At 35.7% G+C, this 20,851-nt stretch overlaps 2 protein-coding genes across 6 annotated transcripts in view; both read left to right on the top strand.

Annotated features, from left to right (window-relative positions):
* Positions 1 to 202: 202 nt before the first annotated feature.
* On the top strand, positions 203 to 15,098 carry LOC144966368 (uncharacterized). Of its 5 annotated transcripts, none has more exons than XM_078902712.1 (3): positions 203 to 322; positions 6,751 to 7,042; positions 10,373 to 15,098. In XM_078902712.1, exons 2-3 carry the CDS (start codon positions 6,800 to 6,802, stop codon positions 11,762 to 11,764), a joined length of 1,635 nt encoding a protein of 544 aa, XP_078758838.1. In that variant the 5' UTR covers positions 203 to 322; positions 6,751 to 6,799; the 3' UTR covers positions 11,765 to 15,098. The 5 variants fall into 5 exon arrangements, with proteins under 5 accessions (XP_078758838.1, XP_078758837.1, XP_078758840.1 ...); XM_078902711.1 differs by lacking the exon at positions 203 to 322 and adding an exon at positions 380 to 563; XM_078902714.1 differs by lacking the exon at positions 203 to 322 and adding an exon at positions 405 to 480.
* Positions 15,099 to 18,831: 3,733 nt separating this feature from the next.
* Positions 18,832 to 20,851, top strand: part of LOC144966363 (transmembrane 6 superfamily member 1-like) — a 26,364-nt gene continuing 24,344 nt past the window's right edge. Inside the window, exon 1 of the mRNA XM_078902705.1 lies at positions 18,832 to 19,169. Coding sequence (XP_078758831.1) covers positions 18,971 to 19,169 — 199 coding nt within the window. The 5' untranslated portion in view covers positions 18,832 to 18,970. The remainder of the gene's footprint in view (positions 19,170 to 20,851) is intronic.

A 20,851-nucleotide genomic window follows, 5' to 3' on the forward strand; every position in this document is an offset into this window, starting at 1 on the left:
GATTCCTTTTTAAATTGTCATTTTAGATCTTGACTAATCAAATTCATAAAGCAATTAAAATCTTCATTACTGAATTCGATAGAACTATGAAATAAACGTCATGAAAAAAAATAATAATTTAATGATCAAGACTTAGATTATAATATATCATATTAAATAATCGTAAAAATCTTATTTCGGATATTTTTAGATTCGCCGCATTACTGTTCACGAAACCGTCTGAGAATTGCAGTGGAGTCTACGATACGGGGATATTTTACATGTTATACTACTTTGCATGTTTTTGAGTCACAAAAATCAAGCTATTGTTGAGTCATATAAGGTAAATATATGTCGAAATGAAAAGTTAAAATGTTAATAATTCCTGCAACGACTTTTTACTGTGACTTGTAGTTAAAAAACTTGTCCCACGTCTAAAAGAAGCGACACCGGCTAATTTGCAAACGGGCAACAACAAAAGCTACAACACAAAAACAAACAGTAAGCATAACTCAAGACCCAGGACGTGTGTGGAGGCAAATTTATAAATACTGTGGATGAAAACCAGCATTATCTTTCACTTGGTATTGAGCGCTTCTTGTACTTGTAAATTCGTTTACGATTTTTTTACTCTCTTCTTATAATTCTATAATCATGAATCATAGACGTCTCCTTACTAACTTACTCTTTCTCTTACTCTTACTTACATCCAGACTAGACTCTAGGGTCTAGACCTGTCAAGACATTTTATAAAATTAAAATAGACCTAGACCTCTCTCTACTTATTATTAATAACTTAAAATATGATAATTAGAGTCGAGTCGAGTGGTGTTTCAAATTTCATTTCCCCCCTGGAGTTGGAGTCCGTAAATTAAAACTGTGAAACTTGAATATTTCAAATTTCAAACTTAAAATTTAAATTTAAAAATAAAAATAGGGCATATCAATATCAATATCGATTAGAGAGTTTAACAAAAATTTTAATGTAACTCACACACTTGAAACCAATGTCATGTGAAAGAGATGACAACATTGATTACAAAACAGTTTGAATTTGGTTTGAAATGTAGTTACGCAGTTCAAAGTCTGTAATTTCAGACTGATTTTTACCCCAGATTTACCATTGGAAAGTTGTGACCGAAATTGAAATCGCGTGCCGTTAAAAATGGTTAAAACAGCCAATATGGAGTTCTTATTAACAGATTGTATATCAAAACGTTCGTCTTGTGGAGGACAATGCATTCGCATTAATAAAGAGGAAGGTACACACATTTCAAAATAACACATTATTACATTGACGCAAATGTTATATAATTAAAAATCGGCCAGACATAACATCCCACTGAGACAATTGCAAATAATTCCCCTCTTTGATTAAATACACAGAATATAGAAGGGTTTGAGACAGAATTTATATATGAAAAGATATAAACATTTTGCGTAATGACATAATGAGACCTCTGGCATAAATAAAATGGCAGAATTAAAAATTTCAAATAAATTGAAAAGGATTCACACAAAGGCAGTTTGTCTATTTTAATTGGAAGGAAAGTTCTGGCTTTTAAAAATTCTGCTAAAGTTAAACCACTTTGGGTTTATTGTTATTACTTATAACTATTACATCATTTGGTCTGACAATTAATATAATTTTATTCCACCCTTCTCTCTCAATGTGTGGGTTGCAAGATTTATAACTATTAGAACTTCTTACCATAATTATTAAGACCTTTAGAATGTGAATACAAATGATCAACAGACATATGGGAAAGAAACTTGACTTGAGGGCAAAATGAAATAAAATTAAAGCAATTGGTATTTTTAAAATATCGCTATGATTAATATCGGATTTTACCAACAACAAAAAAAGAAATATATATGAAATTTTAAAATAAAAACTATAAAATGCATATAAAAAAGTTGGAAAGTATGTATTCAAAATAAAAACATAGTAAATAATTGAACTGAAAATATTATGGGCTAAATTTAGAATAATAAATAACCAAATTACTTGATATCGTCGGGCAGCCATATTGAGAAGATGATGAAAACATGGCATTTCAGTGCAGAGTTAAAAAGCGTTTCCACATAGATATAGAGCCCTGAAATTTGGCATGAATAAAGTTAAGAACATTATTTTAAAAACAAGCTTTTTCTTTTTAAAAAACCCTGCTGTAAATAAAAAAAATATATGCATTTGGAAATTGCCAAATTTAACACCTAGCCAGTGCGATTCCATTTAGTAGGGTTTCTTCCAGTTTGATCTTGAATGAAACATTTGTCACCCACAATGAGAGGGGCCAGTGATTTAGCATGCTCAATTAGAGCCTTGGATGATTTTGTGAAACGTATGAAGTGCTTCATCTTTGTTGGCCTATGCTTTATGTCACATCATTCGTATGTGAGGTTTTGAAAATTTTTTCAGACGATTCACGGACGAGGGAGAGCCCTGAATGGGTCGACCGGAAATTATCTGAGCTGGTGAAAGATTACAGTCTGGTTCAGGGGTGTTGCATTATAATTGAAGTAGGGCTCTAACAAACTTATCGTTATTAAGGGAATCACTAGGTCCAATGTTCGATCGCAATAGTCTCTTTGCAGATTTAACAGCAACTTCTGCCTGTCCGTGTGATTGGGGATAGTATGCTGGTGAGATACATGAACTTATGCTCCACTTTTTGAGGAAATCCTTTGTGAGACTTGCAGTGAATTCTGATCCACCAACACTTGACAGCTCCTCAGGAACACCAAATATGGCAAACTAGGCATGCGATCAGGCCATGGGCGTCTGACCAAGCTCTCCCAGAGGAGGTGAAAAAATTTCTGACCAACCTGATAACCAATCCCCGGGTACCAGATAGTGGTGACCTCCAAACTCAAAGAAGTCAGAATTGTGCTCGAAGCTGCATATATGAGACGTCCTGGTGGGCTGAATGCAGATTCTGAAGAACAGTGTGGCTTAGTGATGATTGGGACAACCACCTGATCTTAATGAGAACCACACCATCAGTGATGTAAAGTGAATCTTGGTATCTCATGTATTCTGATAACGACGGATATGCTTTTGTGAAGCCTTCAACAATAGCTGTCATGAGCATAGATAGGATGTGATCTTTTTTTATCTCACCTATGAAGAGGGACCAGGATATTGTGGTGATCTCTTCTGCTTCTTTGCTTATCGACTGGTCAGTGACTGTCAGTGTTGACACGTCTGTGTCCGATGTACAGGGTGTAGTGTCTGCTGCGTGATTGGCCTTTCAGAAAGTATCAAGGAAGGGTGTGTTGTTTTAGGTGGAAGAGTCTGGTGTGTGGATATTTCATCAAGGGTGCAATCACTGAAAATTCTAGTAAGAGGTTTGAGACTATATATATATTGGTTCAAGCCCGGTAATTGGTAGTTGGCGCGCAGGCATTTTTCTTTCAAATTCCTAGGTAGTACTTTTTTTTTTTTCAGGTAGTAAATTTGAGGGGAAATATTTGCTGGACACCCTGTGGATGGTGTCATCCACACATCTTTTCTTTCTCGGGAAGTCGGTCAATATTGCATCAATGTACCAGATGAGAGAAAGCCTTGAGCGCGCATGTGTACCTCCATGTGATGAATGTTGTGAGCTATCTGTCAGACTTTCATCGAGAAATGCTATGGTACCCATTCCATGCATCAGTCACCGTCTTCCACATTTTCCCAGGGACCTGACGGGCAAGATGGAATGGAGCTTTGGCAAGGAATGTCTCCCGTTTACAGAATTTGTTGAGAAGTGACAAGTTGACTGTCCACTATCGTGCTTACGAATCACTACCTACCTGGCGATGGCATCAAGTCACAGGAACCCCATGGGGTACCCTTTCAATTACCCCTAATGCTTCGAATTTGGTAATATCCTCGTATACGTTTTGCTGCCAGTGCAGCGGCACTGGGGCAGGTTTGTTGTATATTCTGGGAATGGCTGATTCATCAATATGGATCCCCATTGGTGGACCAGACATGCAGAGTAGGGCGCTGTGGGGACATGTGTTGAAAGTGGGACTGGCATACAGGTCAAGCAACTATTGTCGCATTTTGGCATTGTTTTTGGGGATAGGTGCAAAAGGGAGAGATTTAGGCCTTTTGGGGACTGTTGTTCTCTGCGGGCAGCGCATGTAGTGAGGTCATCATGAGGGTGCCCACAGCCTGAAGATAACGCCCTCACACTAGCATCCTTAGATATGTCATCATATGATAGATTCACGTTTAATCCACACATCTACCGATTATAAGGAATTGTTTGTCAATAATGGTCTATCATGGTGTCATACGACAGGTAGAAACCTCTAACAGAGTCAGAAATCTAGACATTTGCCTTGCAAATAATCTCATTGACACTGGTAGATTGGCCCTTAAACAGTCCATTAAATTGTCCAATTATATTCATAGGAATGGCATTTACTGTATGAATCTTGAAGGTCGATTGGGATAGGTCCTGATCATCCTGTGAGACTTCATCCCCCCCCCCCCCCCCCCCCCCCCCCCCCAAATTCAAAGTTTGTTTTCATCGCCCACTTTGAGAACCACTGATATAGACCAATAACAAACGTGGACCTAAAACTGTTCCTTGTGGGACACCCATATCCTTAGTCCAGTCGTAACCTAAAAAGGTATAATGGTCGTCATTGGACCTGCACCTTACGAAAACCCTGAATGCATTTAGCCGTACCATAATAGAACGGATTTCATTAAGCCATCTCTGTTTGGCCGTACCATATTTTTTCGTATTTTCCATTATAAATGCATGTATTGTTATGGTCTGGTTGCACTGCAGCATGGACTCCTTGCAATTTGTTACGATACGGCTAGACTATGGGTGGTCAACAAATTATGATTTATTATGGTCTGGCCACCATGGATCTTGGTTGTACCAAACCTACATAGCCATTTTCTTTTCAACGTTTGACGAAGCAATATCTTCATGGAAACATTTACAAACGGATTGTGCTCATTATAGATACACATTCAGCGATGATCATTATTGATGATTCAGTTGAAGAGTGCAAGATAGAAAAGTACAGAAATGCTTGCTTTAAAAATTCAATAGGGACTTGCCAAAGGTCTTTTTGTGACATTTGCCCCAAAAATACTCAAATGATAAGCTTTTTTAAAAAAATTTTTTAATGGTTTTCATCAGTATCTATTAGTAAATTACATCTATCTATTCTTTTAAAAAATAGGGTTTGGGGATCAACATTGTTCCGTTCTGCCAATGTTAAATTTTTATCACCTAGCACAGAATTACTGGCAAATCTAAAAATTATAAAACTATTTTATACAGACTGATATACAAGTAATTTGCAAACCTTTTTTGAATTTCAGCCTAATTTTATCACCCATTGACTCAAATTAAAACTAAGAAAATCTGCTAGGTCGTATACTATGCTTCATCGTTATCATCACTACTGCCACCACCAGTACATCATCATCACTGCCACCACTAGTACATCATCATCACTGCCACCACTACTACAACTACCACCAGAACAGCAGCATCACTACCACCACTACCACAACCAATAAAACATCGCCATTAGGGTAAATGACAAATAAATTCTTAATGTCTGTTTTATTTTATCATTGTAATAGCTATGTCTCGATTCAACTGGAAGACAGAGAAAAAAAGATTGATAAATGAAGTGAATCAGTGCAGTTATAAGTGCAGGTGATAGTGGGCACTACAGTCCCAGATCGTAACGGGCACTGCCTGGAGTGGGCAAGGGTTAAAGCATTTTAGTGTGTCTTTTCTAGCAGGATCCTTTACTTTTGTATGAGTAGATAGCTTTTTGGTCTAACTTTGTTCCCCATTTGAACAAGTCTCCTTTGTCTTACATTTTCTTCTGAACTTCTTTTGAATATCCTGTCATTTACCTTTTTACTGGCTCTGAAATTACCTCAAAGCATTTTTTAACTTCATTGCAAGTAATGTAAAATCCTAAACAACAAATAAAACTTTTCTAGCTGATGACTAATTTTTTTAAAAAAGTCATGTTTTATTATTGAAGTTGTTTAGAATGCTGGGCCCAATGTGAAAGACTTCTACAGTTGGGAGATCATTAATGAGATTATGGTGCCCAATTGAGTTGTAAGATATCGAGTCACCAAATCCTTGTCAGATGTTAAGAACTAACATGTCTAAATTAGAGAGACTTACCTTGATACAGTTCCCCATTTAATAATGAAGAAATTTATGTTGACAAATTTCTTATCTTGCCTCTGTTTGGTCAAATACTTTTCTCTGTGAACTTATAAATTGTCAAAGGTCATTTCTTTCTCTTCTCATTTTTAAAAAAATAATTATATTTTAATACAAAATAGCTAGGGATTTTTTTTCACCCAATATATGTTTATAATAGGGGGAACGAAGTGGCCAAATGGTTAAGGCATTGCACTGTGGTCCGGAAGGTCCCAGGTTCAAGCCCTGCTTCAGGCACTTTTGTTTTTTTCCTTGAGCAAGATTATTAAACCCCAATGTGCTGACTTGGACAACATGGGTGATTCCTGTTGACATCAGAAATTCTGTTTGATGGATTATCTATATTCCTTCATGGAATGCCTAGGCGACGGGATCTTATGGTGCCGTTGTGAAAGGGTGTAATTATTTTTTTTTAAATGTTTATAATGATGCCATTTTTATTGCTCCAATGACAGAAATGACACTGTCTCCAATTTTTTGGCCCCTATATATATGAAACATGGTGCCTTAAAATTTAATAAAATCGAGTTCATTAACCTCTTTTCATCAACAGGAAACTGCTTACATCATCAGGCCCTCTTACCCATGAATCTCGTCTCCTCATGGATCTCTTAACATTTCCTTTGGAGATTATAGAGAATATTTTGAGTAATTTGGACACCCAGGGACTTGCAACATGTGCACTTGCTGATTTTCGATTGGCCAAAATTGTCTACTCCTCACACTTTTTAGATGGATATTGTCGTTCATCATTTGATTGCACACTGATAACAGCCGCAGATGTATGCAATGCAAATGTGCCGATGCCCTTTGAGTTTTGGCATTGGGTTCACACAGCAATGAGTGTAAGTTTTTTATTAAGTTATTAATTCTCCTCCCACCCACCCACCACCACCACAAACAAAGGCTGTAAAGGATATTTAATGTTGTTGTATACTGGAAGAGTCAAGTTTCAATCCTTTTTTAACACCAAGACAATTTCTTTCAAATCATATGCTCTCTTGACATTTATATGGTGTTAACATGCAAACCTTATTTTTCATCAAGAGAGCAGGGATAGTGATAGTGAATTTACTTGGGAATTAATAAAGCCTGAGTTACATTGCTCAGTGGTCAGTGAAAATTATGAATATGAAGCATAGAGGGTTAAGAAACGTTAATTTCATGTTCAAATTTCAATATTTATATAAAAGATATTAAAATCCCATTATTTTTCATGCTGGTCATAACTCTGAAGCAACAATGCTTTGATCAAATTTGACCAAATTTAGATTTTGATGAGCTTCTTTTTTTTCTGAAGGGTTGGTATCTTTTTCCTACCTGTAGGCATCCTGTGTCAAAAAGCAGGACAAATTAATTACAGTACAGTAAATTAACTCTTCGAAATGAATAACACGACATTGTTTTTATGGAGCTTTTCATGGGGTTGAAGGATAGGTTAAATACTAGTCTACAATCATTGCAACATTTGTGTCTCTTTTACTCTGATGATTATTAGATCAGGTCATCAATCTCCTTCTGCAATTGAGATGGAATTCACCAATAAACTTTTCCCCCCACTCCCTTAATGAATTCGTACTTTCACCCTAATTGACTTCACAGTATTAATTCATTTCATTATTTATGTATCGGGAAAATATACCAGGGTGTCCAGCGAGGTCGGATAAGTCGGATAAAGTCGGATTTTTTACCTTAAGGTCGGATTGGTAGGAAAAAGTCGGATAATTGCACCCGAGGTCGGATTTTTTGCCGTGTCAAGCATTTTCCTCAAAACCACAAAATCACCATTATGTCTTATGTCATATTTTGACACCTGTGCTCAGTCTCTTGAAATTTGGTGACGGTCCCGTTTTTATGACGTCGGGCCAGACAGAATGGCACCAGATGTCACAATTGATACAGAAGACCAGTGGTGTTCTTTGATTAGCTGGTTGATAGTTGAAGGGGAAGGGAGGGACAAATGGGTCTGGATTTTTTTCTCCGTTGTAGGTACCTATTGCCTTTTTAATACCCCCCCCCCTCTCTCTCTCTCTCTCTCTTCTCTCTCCTCTCTCTCTCTCTCTCTCTCTCTCTCTCTCTCTCTCTCTCTCTCTCTCTTCTTTCTTTCACTTTCTCTCTCTCTTTTTCTCTCTTTCTTATAATCATATGGTTATACAGAGATAATAATGTATTATTAGAATAAAGCAATGGTGATTGGCTTAATTTATTCTTCTTTCTTTTTACCTTTGGGCTATGGCTTTAAATTTGAGAGATTATTGGGTTGTATTTAAGCTGAATAACCACTATGTTCGGTAACAAAGATATTGTAGCCTGCTTTATGAAGTAAAAATCAAAACAAAAACACTTTCTGGCCTTTTATTTGAATAGCATTGTAGGCCTTTTACATATGGAAAGGACAATTCATTAAATGTTTACAAAAAGTAAATTTATGTCTAATAATAAGAATGGATTTATACTACTTATAGTAATATATTAAATAATACTAATACAAAACTATGTTCCTATTATTTTTACACTTTGCTTGTGTTTGATCTATAGACGGAGACATTTTCCTCCTTTTTGACAAATTGCTATTATCATCACTGAATAAAAAACACTCACCAAAACCACTACATCAACATCTCTACCACCACTACTATTACAACCACCACCACCACATCATCCCTACCACCACTACTATCATTCCTACCACAACTGCTACAACCACCACCACACAATAATCTCAAAGACCACCACTACTACAACCACCACCACATCACCAACCCTACTACAACCACCATCAAAGCATCATCCCTACCACCACTACTACTACAACCACCATCACATCATCATCTCTAAGACCACACTACTACTACAATCCTTACCACCACTCCTACTACAACCACACCACTCCTACTACACCACCACCACCATCATCACTAGCACCACTACTACTACAAATAACACCACATCATCCCTACCACCACTACTACTACAACCACCACCACATCATAAACCCTACTACCACTACTACAACCACCACCACATCATCATCTCTACCACCACTACTACTACAGCAACCACCACATCATCATTCCTACCACAGCTACTACAACCACCACCACACAATCATCCATACGACCACTACTACTACTACTACTACAATCACTACTACCACATCATCCCTATCACCACTACTACTACAACCATCACATCATCATCCCTATCACCACTACTACTACAACCATCACATCATCATCCCTACTACAACCACCAAATGTTTAAATTACACTTTCAACTTTTGAAATTCCACTGAGTCGTGTCAGAAATTGCTGCAAGACAAATTTTGGATCGCATCTCAGTAAATTTGAGTGAAATTCAAATTTATAGGTTATGGTCACATGGATGGGTCATGATCTTCACGATGAAAAATTTCCTCCTTTATTTGTGACCAGTCATTCTCACCCCTGCTTTTAAATTGCTTGGTAGGATTTTTTGGGGAGAGGTAGGATTTTTAAGTCTGATAATCTGCTGGACACCCTGTATACAGTGAAATCTCATTATACTGCCACATTTTGGATCTCAGCAAAGTTGACTGTAAAATGCATTGAATCCATACATGTGTTTAAGTTGGTTAATAAACAAGGTTTGCAACATAAGGGGGAGGGTTGGTATAAAGCAAGTTTCACTATATTTATCCTGTTGATGACGAGGTATGTAGGCAGTTTGAAGATATGAATTTCTATCCAATCTTAATATTGACAATGAGAATTCAAAGTATAACAACAAATGTCAGCCGAAAAAGAAAAATAGCAGAACATTATTAAGTGACATTTGACATTGGACCAATACAAATTTTCATGGAATACACAGGAGATAATCACGGAGCAGAGACATTTTATCAATTACTCCTCACTGCTCATCTTGCCCTCTGTTTTTAGAACACGCTTCGGCTGCCACAGAGGGCCATCCTGAGAAGAGATCACTTAATTAGAAATAATTAAGGTGAGATTCCTTTTTACTGTATTGGAAAATTGGTGAATCTGAATGTGACAGCTTCATTTGTTGTAAGTGGAGGGTTTTAGCTTATTTCTTTCATTTAACTTTGCGATTGGTATGGACATAATCCAGATTGTAGTCATATTATATCAAATTGATTGAAATTACTAAATCTTTTTATCTATTCATTTTTACAGATTGATAAAGAAAATGGACAAGAGTTGCTGTACCATTCCAAGTATCTGACCAAAATTGGCACACTGAAGCACATGTATATGATGTGGTTGATATGTGGCCTTAGATCCAGTTTTATGTATTCGCATGCTCTGATGTATGAACTATATCCTATACCTTTTACAGTGAAAGATGCTTTTCAGATAAGCGGTCCAAAGGGAACTCTTGTCAATGATGTTTTAACCAGAGTATTTTTAGCCTTGCCAGGCATCATGGATCTCACATGCAGTAGTACCTTGGAGCATTTCTCAATGCAGGAAGGTGGAAACACTTCTATTCAAATGGATATAGTAATTAATGATGGAATTCTTCCAAGACTGCCATTTCATTTCTATCCTATTTTTAGCGTCGAAATTATAGCTTCACCTGTGTTTGGAAAGAGTTCTGCATTTCTTTTGCTTATCAGTGAAGATACTTGGGTCATGTGGATTGGGTATTTAAACATTTCTCAAGATGGAACTAATGAAACAACTATTGAAAAAACATGTTTGAGTAAATATTTCAGTCATTCCGATAGAATAACAGACATTAAATTTCATGCCCAAAATGCAATTCAAGATATTGTTAGCCTCGTGTATAGCTTACGAGAAGGTATGTCAAGCCCTATCATATCATACATTAGTCCTGACATAAATTCCATAACAATATCTTTGGCTCAGCAGCACCATTGTGCCTTGTATAAAAAATTTGAAAATACTCTCGATGTATCTTCCTCAAATTCGGCTAACTGTATTATAACTGAAGTATGTGAGGGATCAGAGGAAAGGGTTAAGAGAGTTTTGAGCATTTTAGATGGCAAGCTATGTCAGAACATGCAATTAAACAGCTATGTCGCCACTTTGCTCAAAGTAGAAAGCAAAAATTTAAGAAAGCTCTCTATGGAGCAGCAGGTATCAAGTTACATTCTCAGGCATGTGCTTGATAGAATTTCATCTTTATACCGAAATGAAATCCATTTTTGTATTGAAAATAGCTTTTGCCATACCTTTTTATGTGGGTGCATTGGATATGCTTGCCCAGTCGGCACTTCTGCTGGTGTTAATGTTGAGGACAAAATTGAAAAGTGCTTATCAGATAAAATGAAAGACAGCATGTTTAATCCCAAAATGTGGCCATCTCATGTTTTATCGTCTGCTTCAAAAATAGCTCCCACTTTGATGGTGATTTTAAAGAAGGATATTGTGCAAATTTTATATAATGGTTTTAAAAATGCCATACCAGCTGTTCATTTGAATAGATTAGATAAGTACCTAAAAAATGTAGGGCTTACTTTAACTCAAAGGCCACCAACCAAGCCTCGTTGCTCTCCTCTGCTTAATCAAATTCGCCTATGGAGCGTTGAAAGCCTCAATTGATGTAGTGAATATATATGGATAGGTAGCCGCAATACAATTCTTGAGATATTCCATTTTTTCATTTTTATTAAAGAATAATTTTTAAAATAGTCAAATCAAGTTAAAATTTATCTGACTTGCATTAAATCGTGAAAGAGAGATAGTTTTTTTTTTCTTCTCTATTTTCTTAAGTATAGTCTATCATTAACTTATCCACAGCAAACGGATTACAACTTTTAGTCTTTGCTCTCTTCTTCCTTCTTTTTTAAAAAATGTTCTGAGACACCATTGTCCCAATAATGTCTTTATTTTTTTTAATTCTTCAATGACATCAGTTATTTTTCTTATTGTCATACAGTAATATATAGTGATTCAAATTATCATAGATATCTAGGGTAACGAGGCATTTTCAATGATGCTGAGAAATGATATGATTAATGGCCATGGCTGACATTCAACTGCAGAGTTCATGGGCTGTACCAACATTGTACCATCTGTGACTAACCTGTGATTATATTTTTGTCCAGGTTTTATTTTTCTTTGATGTTATTTATTTATTGTTTTGTTTGTTTGTTTTTAAAAATTTATTCTCTGCTGTGATTGAAACAAGATGCAATGATCGTTTCTTCTGTAGTGCATAGAGTCCTTAGCTATCTAGATTGCTGAATGCTATTGTACTTAAAGAGGAGAGGGAAAACATCCTGGGCGTGGTATCATATTAGAACATCTTGGGTGTTGGATCATATTAGAACATCTTGGGTGTTGGATCATATTAAAACATCTTGGGTGTTGGATCATAGTAGAACCTCCTGAGAGTGGGATCATTTTGAACATCTTTGCCATGGGATCATATTAGAACAACTTGGCCATTGGATCATATAAGAATATCTTGGGCATAGGATCGTATTAGAACATCTTGGGCATGGGATCATATTAGAACATCTTGGGCATGGGATCATAGAACATCCTGAGAATGGGATCATATTAGAACATCTTGAGAATGGGATCATAGTAGAACATCCTGAGAATGGGATCATATTAGAACATCTTGGGCGTGGGATCGTATTAGAACATCTTGGGTGTTGGATCGTATTAGAACATCTTGAGAGTGGGATCATATTAGAACATCTTGGGCGTGGGATCGTAGCATGTCATTGAGATATGGTCACTGTTGTCATTCACGCTTTATTCATGAGGGATTAGATGTATGTATATTATTTTTTATTTTGATCTAGATATGTATTAGAATTACACTGAACAAATATGTTTTCATTTTTGGTGAAGATCTGGTTGGGACATGTTTTTTTTCCCCTCAATTGAGATACAGAGGTGCATTTCTTCAATCATGTAGTTCTATTCTCCCTTTTTAATTGAGCCTTTTATTTTACATTTCTTCTAGCGCCAAATTGACCCTGTAGTGATGCAAATATTTTTTAATTTATCAAATACAAAAAGCAAGCCATGTAATTTTTCCTCAGGCAAAGATCCTTTGAAGTAATTCGTTTAGCTTTTGATACCTAGACAGATTAAACTTTTTAGGCATGGACATGACATAAGTGCTGTTAAACTCTGAAAACTAGCTCACGGGACTGACTAATTTTGAAAATTACCTGGATATCAGTGAATTGATGAGTATGAATCTTTTATTATCTATAGTTTTCCCTTTTAAAAAAATTTCATACCTTTCTAAGCCTCTTTGGAATCGTTTTCAATACCTTTCCGTCCATTGAATAACGATTAATGAAATTATATATATATATTGGTCAATAAAAACTTAATATGTGATTTTTTTTTTACTATGATACTGTAAGATAGAATCTTTTATGTCTATCGTTATGAAAGTATTATATATATATGTGTGTTTTTAAGCCTTGGATATAAATTTTACAAATATGTTTTAATTCATGAAATCTTTTTTTCATTATAAATATGATACACTTTATTTCTGTCTATTTACTATGATATCCCAAGCCAGAGTGACGGATCTGACAATATCATCATTATTTTTAAGAATTATGCTTAAGTTTCAATATTCCCACCCATTGGCATCTTATGTCAAAGACGATGAATTAATTGCAGCTCGATTCATATAATAATAAAATGATGATGATAATAATAATAAGGAGAAGAAGTAAAGGAAAAAAATAGTAGAAGAAAAAAAAAGTGAAGAGTGGAAATCTAAACAAAGTTATATTTAAGACAGTGTCATGGAACCAAGACTATGAAAGGAAATAAAGTAAATTAAAAAACAAAGAAAACTAGAAATGTCGCTTTGCATTGGGACATCAATTTTTTTCGGAAAAGCATGATTATTTTTGTTTAATTGATCAATATTTATTGTGATCAACAAGAATACCTTATATCTGTGATATTATAATTGTAGAATATCTGATCCCATATAACCATTCCATATTTGACAGTTTTTATGATATACTAGGATCTCTTATAGAATATTATTAGTAAAGAGATCATCTTCATTGTACAGATAGTTGACTTAACTTATTCACATGCTGGTTGTTATCAACACCTTTGAACCTGAATCATTTGTTGGCTGTAGCCATAAAAAGCATCATTAGTTTTCAAGGAAAACTTGTGTTGTCTTGAAAAGGTGTGTGTGTGTGTGTGTGTGTGTGTGTGTGTGTGTGTGTGTTTGTGTGTGTATTCATTGGGCTATTTCTCTAGACTGTAGGCTGTAGGAAATGCACATTTTTATTATAGCAATTTTGTCTGTGCATATGTGTGTGTGTGAGAGAGATAGAGAGGAGGGGGGTGGTGGGAAGCTTACACAAGCCCAGCACTTCTGTTTTACCTTTATCTTTCCTTTCTCTGACTCCCTGTCAAGATCTATTTTTACAATCTTTTGACCATTCCATCGTGTACCTTGTTTCCCTAGTGCTGAAATGACTTGAAAGCGTGAGTAGTATGCGCTGTAACATTCTTAAGGCCAAATCAGATATCTGTGATTTTGTTTATGATTGCCAATCTTCAAAAGTGTATATATGTAGTATAATATTGTCTTTTACGATTTTATAATAATTTGGTGCATATTTTTAAAATATTTTTTTAGATCTTATGATATATTTATTTAAAATAAGACGATTTATAAATGTTGAATGTCTGTCCCAACGCTTTCTGTGCAATAATTGATTCATGCCATACACTCATACATGAAGCTTCTTTTCAGCAAATTGTGTGGGAGGATATTTTGGTTTGAGTTGATGCAATTTATTTCTCTGCCATAATTATTTAATACTTTTTTTTCTTTATATAGGTTTGCATATTTTATGCTTTACACACCAATCTTGAGACAATAAATTGTTACCTATGTGTGCACAATAAAAAGAGCATTATTGAATATTTGCATTTGCTTTTTTTCATTTCAAATAACAAGACATGAATGCAAAGTGCCTTGTTTGACAGGTCATGGGGTCTGACTTTGCTGATTTTTGCATTCGACACCACAATTTGTGTGACAAGATGTGACATCACATTGCCGGGTCCTGGGTGGGGTTCCTGACCTCCCTAGTGGGCAGGGAGGTACATACCGTGTCTTCTATTCCCCTATATCTGTTTTCCAACTTGCTTTCTGTCTTTGTCTTTGAATGGTTTTGTCATGGCCCCGGCCGGAGTCCTAGCTGGGAGGGAAACAGTCAAATGCATAGTTATTGTTTTGGGAGATGATATTTTTTTCCTTGTAAATCACCTCTCTGTTATTTACTGTATTATGTTTTGTTTATGTATTATATATGATTTGTAAACATTTGAGTGTATTCCTCTTAGTGGGGACCTGTGCTTGTGTCTGGATGAGACTTTTAGGTGTTCTCAAACTAAGTACACTGACAGTGAGCTCTTGGAATCTACGTCTGTTCCCTATTTGAACCACTGGGTGGGGTTCCTGACCTCCCATAGTGGGCAGGGGGTACATACTGTGTCTTCTATCCCCTTATATCTGTTTTCCAACATGCTTTCTGTCTTTGTCTTGGAATGAGATTACTTGGTTTTGTCCTGGCCCTGGCCAGAGTCCTAGCTGGGAGGGAAACTGTCAAATGCATAGTTATTGTTTTGGGAGATGATATTTTTTTCCTTGTAAATCATCTCTCTGTTATTTATTGTTATATGTTATTTTTAATGTATAATGTAAGCATTTGAGCGGGTGGTTGGATGGGAGCATCACCCTTGAATCATATACCTATGATGTTCGCATGGGTGTACGATCCGATAGTGATGTCGTTTCTTCTTCTCTTTACTAGCCTATCCTGCTTCTTTGGTTTGTGATTGTATTTTTGACAGGGGATATTTTTTTTCCTGTAAATCCGCTGCCTGTTTGTTCTTGGTTATTTATAATTTAGCTTATGATATCTTTAGGTTATGATTTTGATTGACATTTGTACTATTTTTGTTAGATTGTTTGTTTTTTTGTTTCAGCGGTCTCTCATATAACCTCAATTGTGTTGGAAGAGACCTAAAGCAACAAACAAACAAACAAAAAATAAGCATTTGAGTGTATTCCTCTTAGTGGGCACTTACTAGGTGGGGTTCCTGACCTCCCATAGTGGGCAGGGAGGAACTTGCTATGTCTTCTATCCCCCTGTATCTGTTTTCCAATTGCTTCTGTCTTTGTCTTGGCCTTGGAATGAGAATACTTGGTTTTGTCCTGACCCTGGCCGGAGTCCTTGACTGGGAGGGAAACAGTCAAATGCATAGTTATTGTTTTGGGAGATGATGTTTTTTTTCTTGTAAATCATCTCTCTGTTATGTATTATTATATTTGTTATTTTTAATGTATAATGTAAGCATTTGAGACTTATGGATGATCTCAAACTAAGTACATTGGTGGTATGCTCTTGGAATCTACATCTGATCCCTATTTGTTCCTAGTTCCCCTTTGTCTTACTTTTTCTTGGGTGCCTTAATTGTAATTCCAGAACTTTTTACTATCCCATTTTCTTTCTTTTTACTGGCGCTGATATAACCTAAATGTGTTGCAAGCGCCGTAAAACCCTTAAAAACAAAAAAAAAACAAAAAAAACATTAGTGGGCACTTGTGCTGGTGTCTGGATGAGACTTTTAGGTGATCTCAAACTAAGTACACTGATAGTGTGCTCTTGGAATCTACATCTGTTTCCTATTTGAACCAATTCCCCTTTGTCTTACCTTTTCTTGGGTACTTTAATTGTAATTCTAGAACTTTTTACTGTACCATTTTCTTCCTTTTTACTGGCGCTGATATGACCTTAATGTGTTGCAAGCACCGTAAAACCCTTAATTTAGTGAGAACATTAAAATGGGCGTCTAAAAACAAGAGCTGAGTGAGGTTCATTTCGTTCCGTCTATAATATTGTATGATTAAGTTCAATGAGGCAGGTATTATAATTGTTTTTCTGCCACATCAAAAAAGAAATGTGTAAAAAGGCAAGAATGCGTTTGATAAAGCACAAAGACATGATATATTATCTTAATGCTTAAGTCACTATGCCTACTTTACATATTGGCATAAATTTCTATAGTTATCGGTGTAGGGCCTCGGCTTTTTGTAATAAATTATACAAACTCGTTTCAATCAAACAACCTGACAACTCTTCCCAGGTCAATGAATCGAGCGTCTGTGTCCCTATTTGGCAAAGATTTCGATTTGAAATTAGGATGGCCAGTTTGGCATTTTCAAATCCATTTAAAAAAACCCAATAATAATAATAATAATAATAATAATAATAATAATAATAATAATAATAATAATAATAATAATAATAATGATAATAATAAAAAAATACTACTACTATAACTACTACCACTATTAGTACTACTACTACTACTACTACTACTACTACTACTACTACTACTACTACTACTACTACTACTACTGATGATAATAATAATAATAATAATAATAATAATGATAATAATAATAATAATAATAATAATAATAATAATAATAATAATAATAATAATAATAATAATAATAATAATAATAATAATAATAATAATAATAATAATAATAATAACTAATAATAATTGCCCCCCCCCCCCCCCCCCCCCATTTCCCCGAATTGCTAATAAGATCACTTTGGCATCACAATAAGACGCGATTTATTATTTTCAATTCGCGTTTGGTCATCAAGCCAATGCATGTGCGTAAGGGGGCTGGGTATATTGTTCTCAGTCTCAGCATGTAATATCACTATGGTTGATCAAGTCTGACTTTTGCAAAGACGAGTAGAGTGTGTGAATAAAATGATTTTATTTATTTAATTATCTATCTTGTTTTTTTTTTTAAAGTTTAAAGGCTCCTGTATCATTTCTGGGCCCTTTAAAGACCAATATGGATGCCTTTAATTTTGTCAATTAGTTATCATCTGGTCGCAATATACACGGCCAAAGGATTTTTATTGTCTCGAAAATATGGCCGCAGATGAACACAATGGAACTTTAAAAAAGACAATGGTCAGCAACGAAGGCTGGCTGGCTGCATTATACAAGTGACCGCACGTAAAAGTTCGACTGTACTCTCAAACCAACGTAAAATAGTGTCCATTATAACAATGTTCATGGTGCCAGTCTATCGCAAACCCAGATACCCAAGTGACTGCTGGGTGGACGGGAATAGAAAAAAATCTCGACTGTACCCGGAATCGATCTCGGTCCCTTTCCGAGCTATGGAACCCATGACGGACAACATTTCACCACTGAAAAAAAAAAAAAAAAAAAAAAGAATTGTTGAGATTATTAACAGATTTTCATTGGTAAGGGTACAGGATTGAAAATGTTATTTTAAAATCAAGGTGGAAATGTTTTGAGTCAAAATTAATAAGAAAATACTTTTTCTTAATATTATATTGTTTAAATACCATGCTTTTCTCTTGACGCCTTTCCATTTAAAAAAGAGCACCTCTTTATAAAGGAAAACAATTGTTTACTTTACTCATTTAATCGTATAGAATGAAATGTGAAAAAAAATCATTATGTTGCAATTAGCTGGAAGTCAAATTATATATTTCCCTGACTCTTTCGTTTGGGATATGAACCTCATGTAAATTTGGCTTGTTTTACGATTAGTTTGGCAGTTTATGCAAAAACTATCTGACATTCTTGTTTGAAAAATGAAAATTCATTGTTGACGGAAGCGTCAGTAAGTCAGTAAGAAGACAGGGTGGAGGTGACGCCGCGCGAAGTTTGGATTTCTTGTTGCATATTTATCATCAAATACAGTGTTGACAAAATAAAAGTAAAATGAGCAAAGCAGTTATAATTGGAATGCTACTCATTTCTTTAACATCTCTACCGATGTTATACTTCTTAAACCAATCAAAAATAGTTAAAAATGAGCTTCACGCAACAGGAGCAATCCTGGTCTGTTTCGGTGCAGTTGTTATCGCATCAATTGTCCTCTTCAATAGATTTTTCAAGAGTGTTGAGCCTTTCATTTATGGTGAGTTGTTCTCACGATCATCATTCTATGAATATAGGGTTTTTGACATTAACAGGCTTGCCAACTTTTCAGCAATGGGTCTCCAATTTCCGCTCTTTCAAATTCAAGTATAGAGGGTCTATCTAGAAAATTTGGGGGAGGCCTTCTAGCTAGGGGAATTAGGGTAAAATTGTGCAAATTAGTGATGAAAGCACCAAATTTGGTACAAAGTAACTTGAGACCACTATTAATCGATGTTGATATAGAACCACACTGAGAAATTCCTCTAACAGTGTAAAATAGGGAGATGAAAATCCGCCTATATGAGCTATATTAAAACAAAGGGGCGTAATCCATGAAATATTTTTTGACAATTCGGCGCTTTAAAAATATATTATTTTTAGCCCGTGTAAGCGGTTGATTATTTTGGTTTAAATAATTATAATTGTTAAAAATGTGACTTTTTGTGATATAGGAACCGTATGGGCCGGTAGTATAGCTTTATTATGAGGACTGGAAGGGGGGGGGGGGGGGGGGGGGGGGGAGAGGATGAGATGGTGCTGGTGTCAGTTTTACTTGTGTTGGTCGTCATCGTGGTGAAGATGATGGTGGAAGTGATGTTGGTGATAATGATGATGATGAGGTGATTGTTGTGATAATAGTGGTGATGATGATGTTGATGAGGTGGTGGTGGTGTTGATCTTGGTAGTGATGATGATGATGGTGATGACGAAGACGACGATGAAGGTGATGATCAGGATGGTGTTGATGGTGTTGTGATGATGGTGGCGGTGATGATGATGATGATGATGATGATGATGACGATGAGGTGATTATGGAGATAGTAGTATTGATAATGGTGATGGGGATGATGATGAGGTGGTGGTGATCGTGGTAACGATGATGATGAATATGGTAATGATGAGGTGGTGGTAGTGATTATGGTGATGTTGGTAACTCTTAGTTTCGAAAATGAAAAACTTTCTTGGTGACGTATAATAACATTTTTATATGATTAGGATCCAACAAAAATCATATTTATTAGACAAATGACTGTGGAACACATTTTTCTTGGAAGACTTGAGAGAATTCAACACCAGCCTTTTCTAGTTTATCCTGACCTCTTTGAATTATTTTAACGGGGCAAGATAAAGCCAATATCTCGTCAGCTTTTTCCATGTGAGTGTGTTCAAGAAAACAATATGTTGTCTTATTGAAGGCTAAAAATGTTTCCTTTCCTGAGGTTAGCTCTCGAGGCCTAGTAGTCTGTCTCTGAACCTGATTGGGTGAACATACGATTGGGTGCAAACTCTTTCTCAGCATTCTTTGCTATACATCTTGATTAATTCTGAAAATTTATGGACTCTCTCTCTCTCTCTCTCTCTCTCTCTCTCTCTCTCTCTCTCTCTCTTTGATCTGTTCTATACTTGAATGTTTTATATATAGCATGACTCCAGAAAGGAGAGCTTTTGTGAAACACAACGAATAACAACTTGCAACAACTTAACAGAAAACATGAATAAACAACTCCAAACAGATGTTATATTATTAGACTTCAATAAATCATTTGACAAAGTCAATAACCATACTCTGGCTATTAAACAGCGGAGATATGGAATCATGAGTAACACACACGACTGGGTAATGGATTTTCTCACTAATCGTAAACAACTGAAAGAGCAATGTCAGAGTCAGCTCCAGTA

The sequence above is a fragment of the Berghia stephanieae genome, chromosome 2 (assembly GCF_034508935.2).
Source record: "Berghia stephanieae isolate SIO BIC M18660-M18661 chromosome 2, UCSD_Bste_1.3, whole genome shotgun sequence".
Taxonomy (NCBI): Eukaryota; Metazoa; Mollusca; class Gastropoda; order Nudibranchia; family Aeolidiidae; genus Berghia; species Berghia stephanieae.

Coding starts and splice junctions, on each gene's coding strand:
- LOC144966368 (XM_078902712.1), top strand. CDS start 6,800: ATGGATCTCTTAACATTTCCTTTGGAGATTATAGAGAATATTTTGAGT. Junction 7,043..10,372: donor GGGTTCACACAGCAATGAGT/GTAAGTTTTTTA, acceptor TCATTTTTACAG/ATTGATAAAGAAAATGGACA.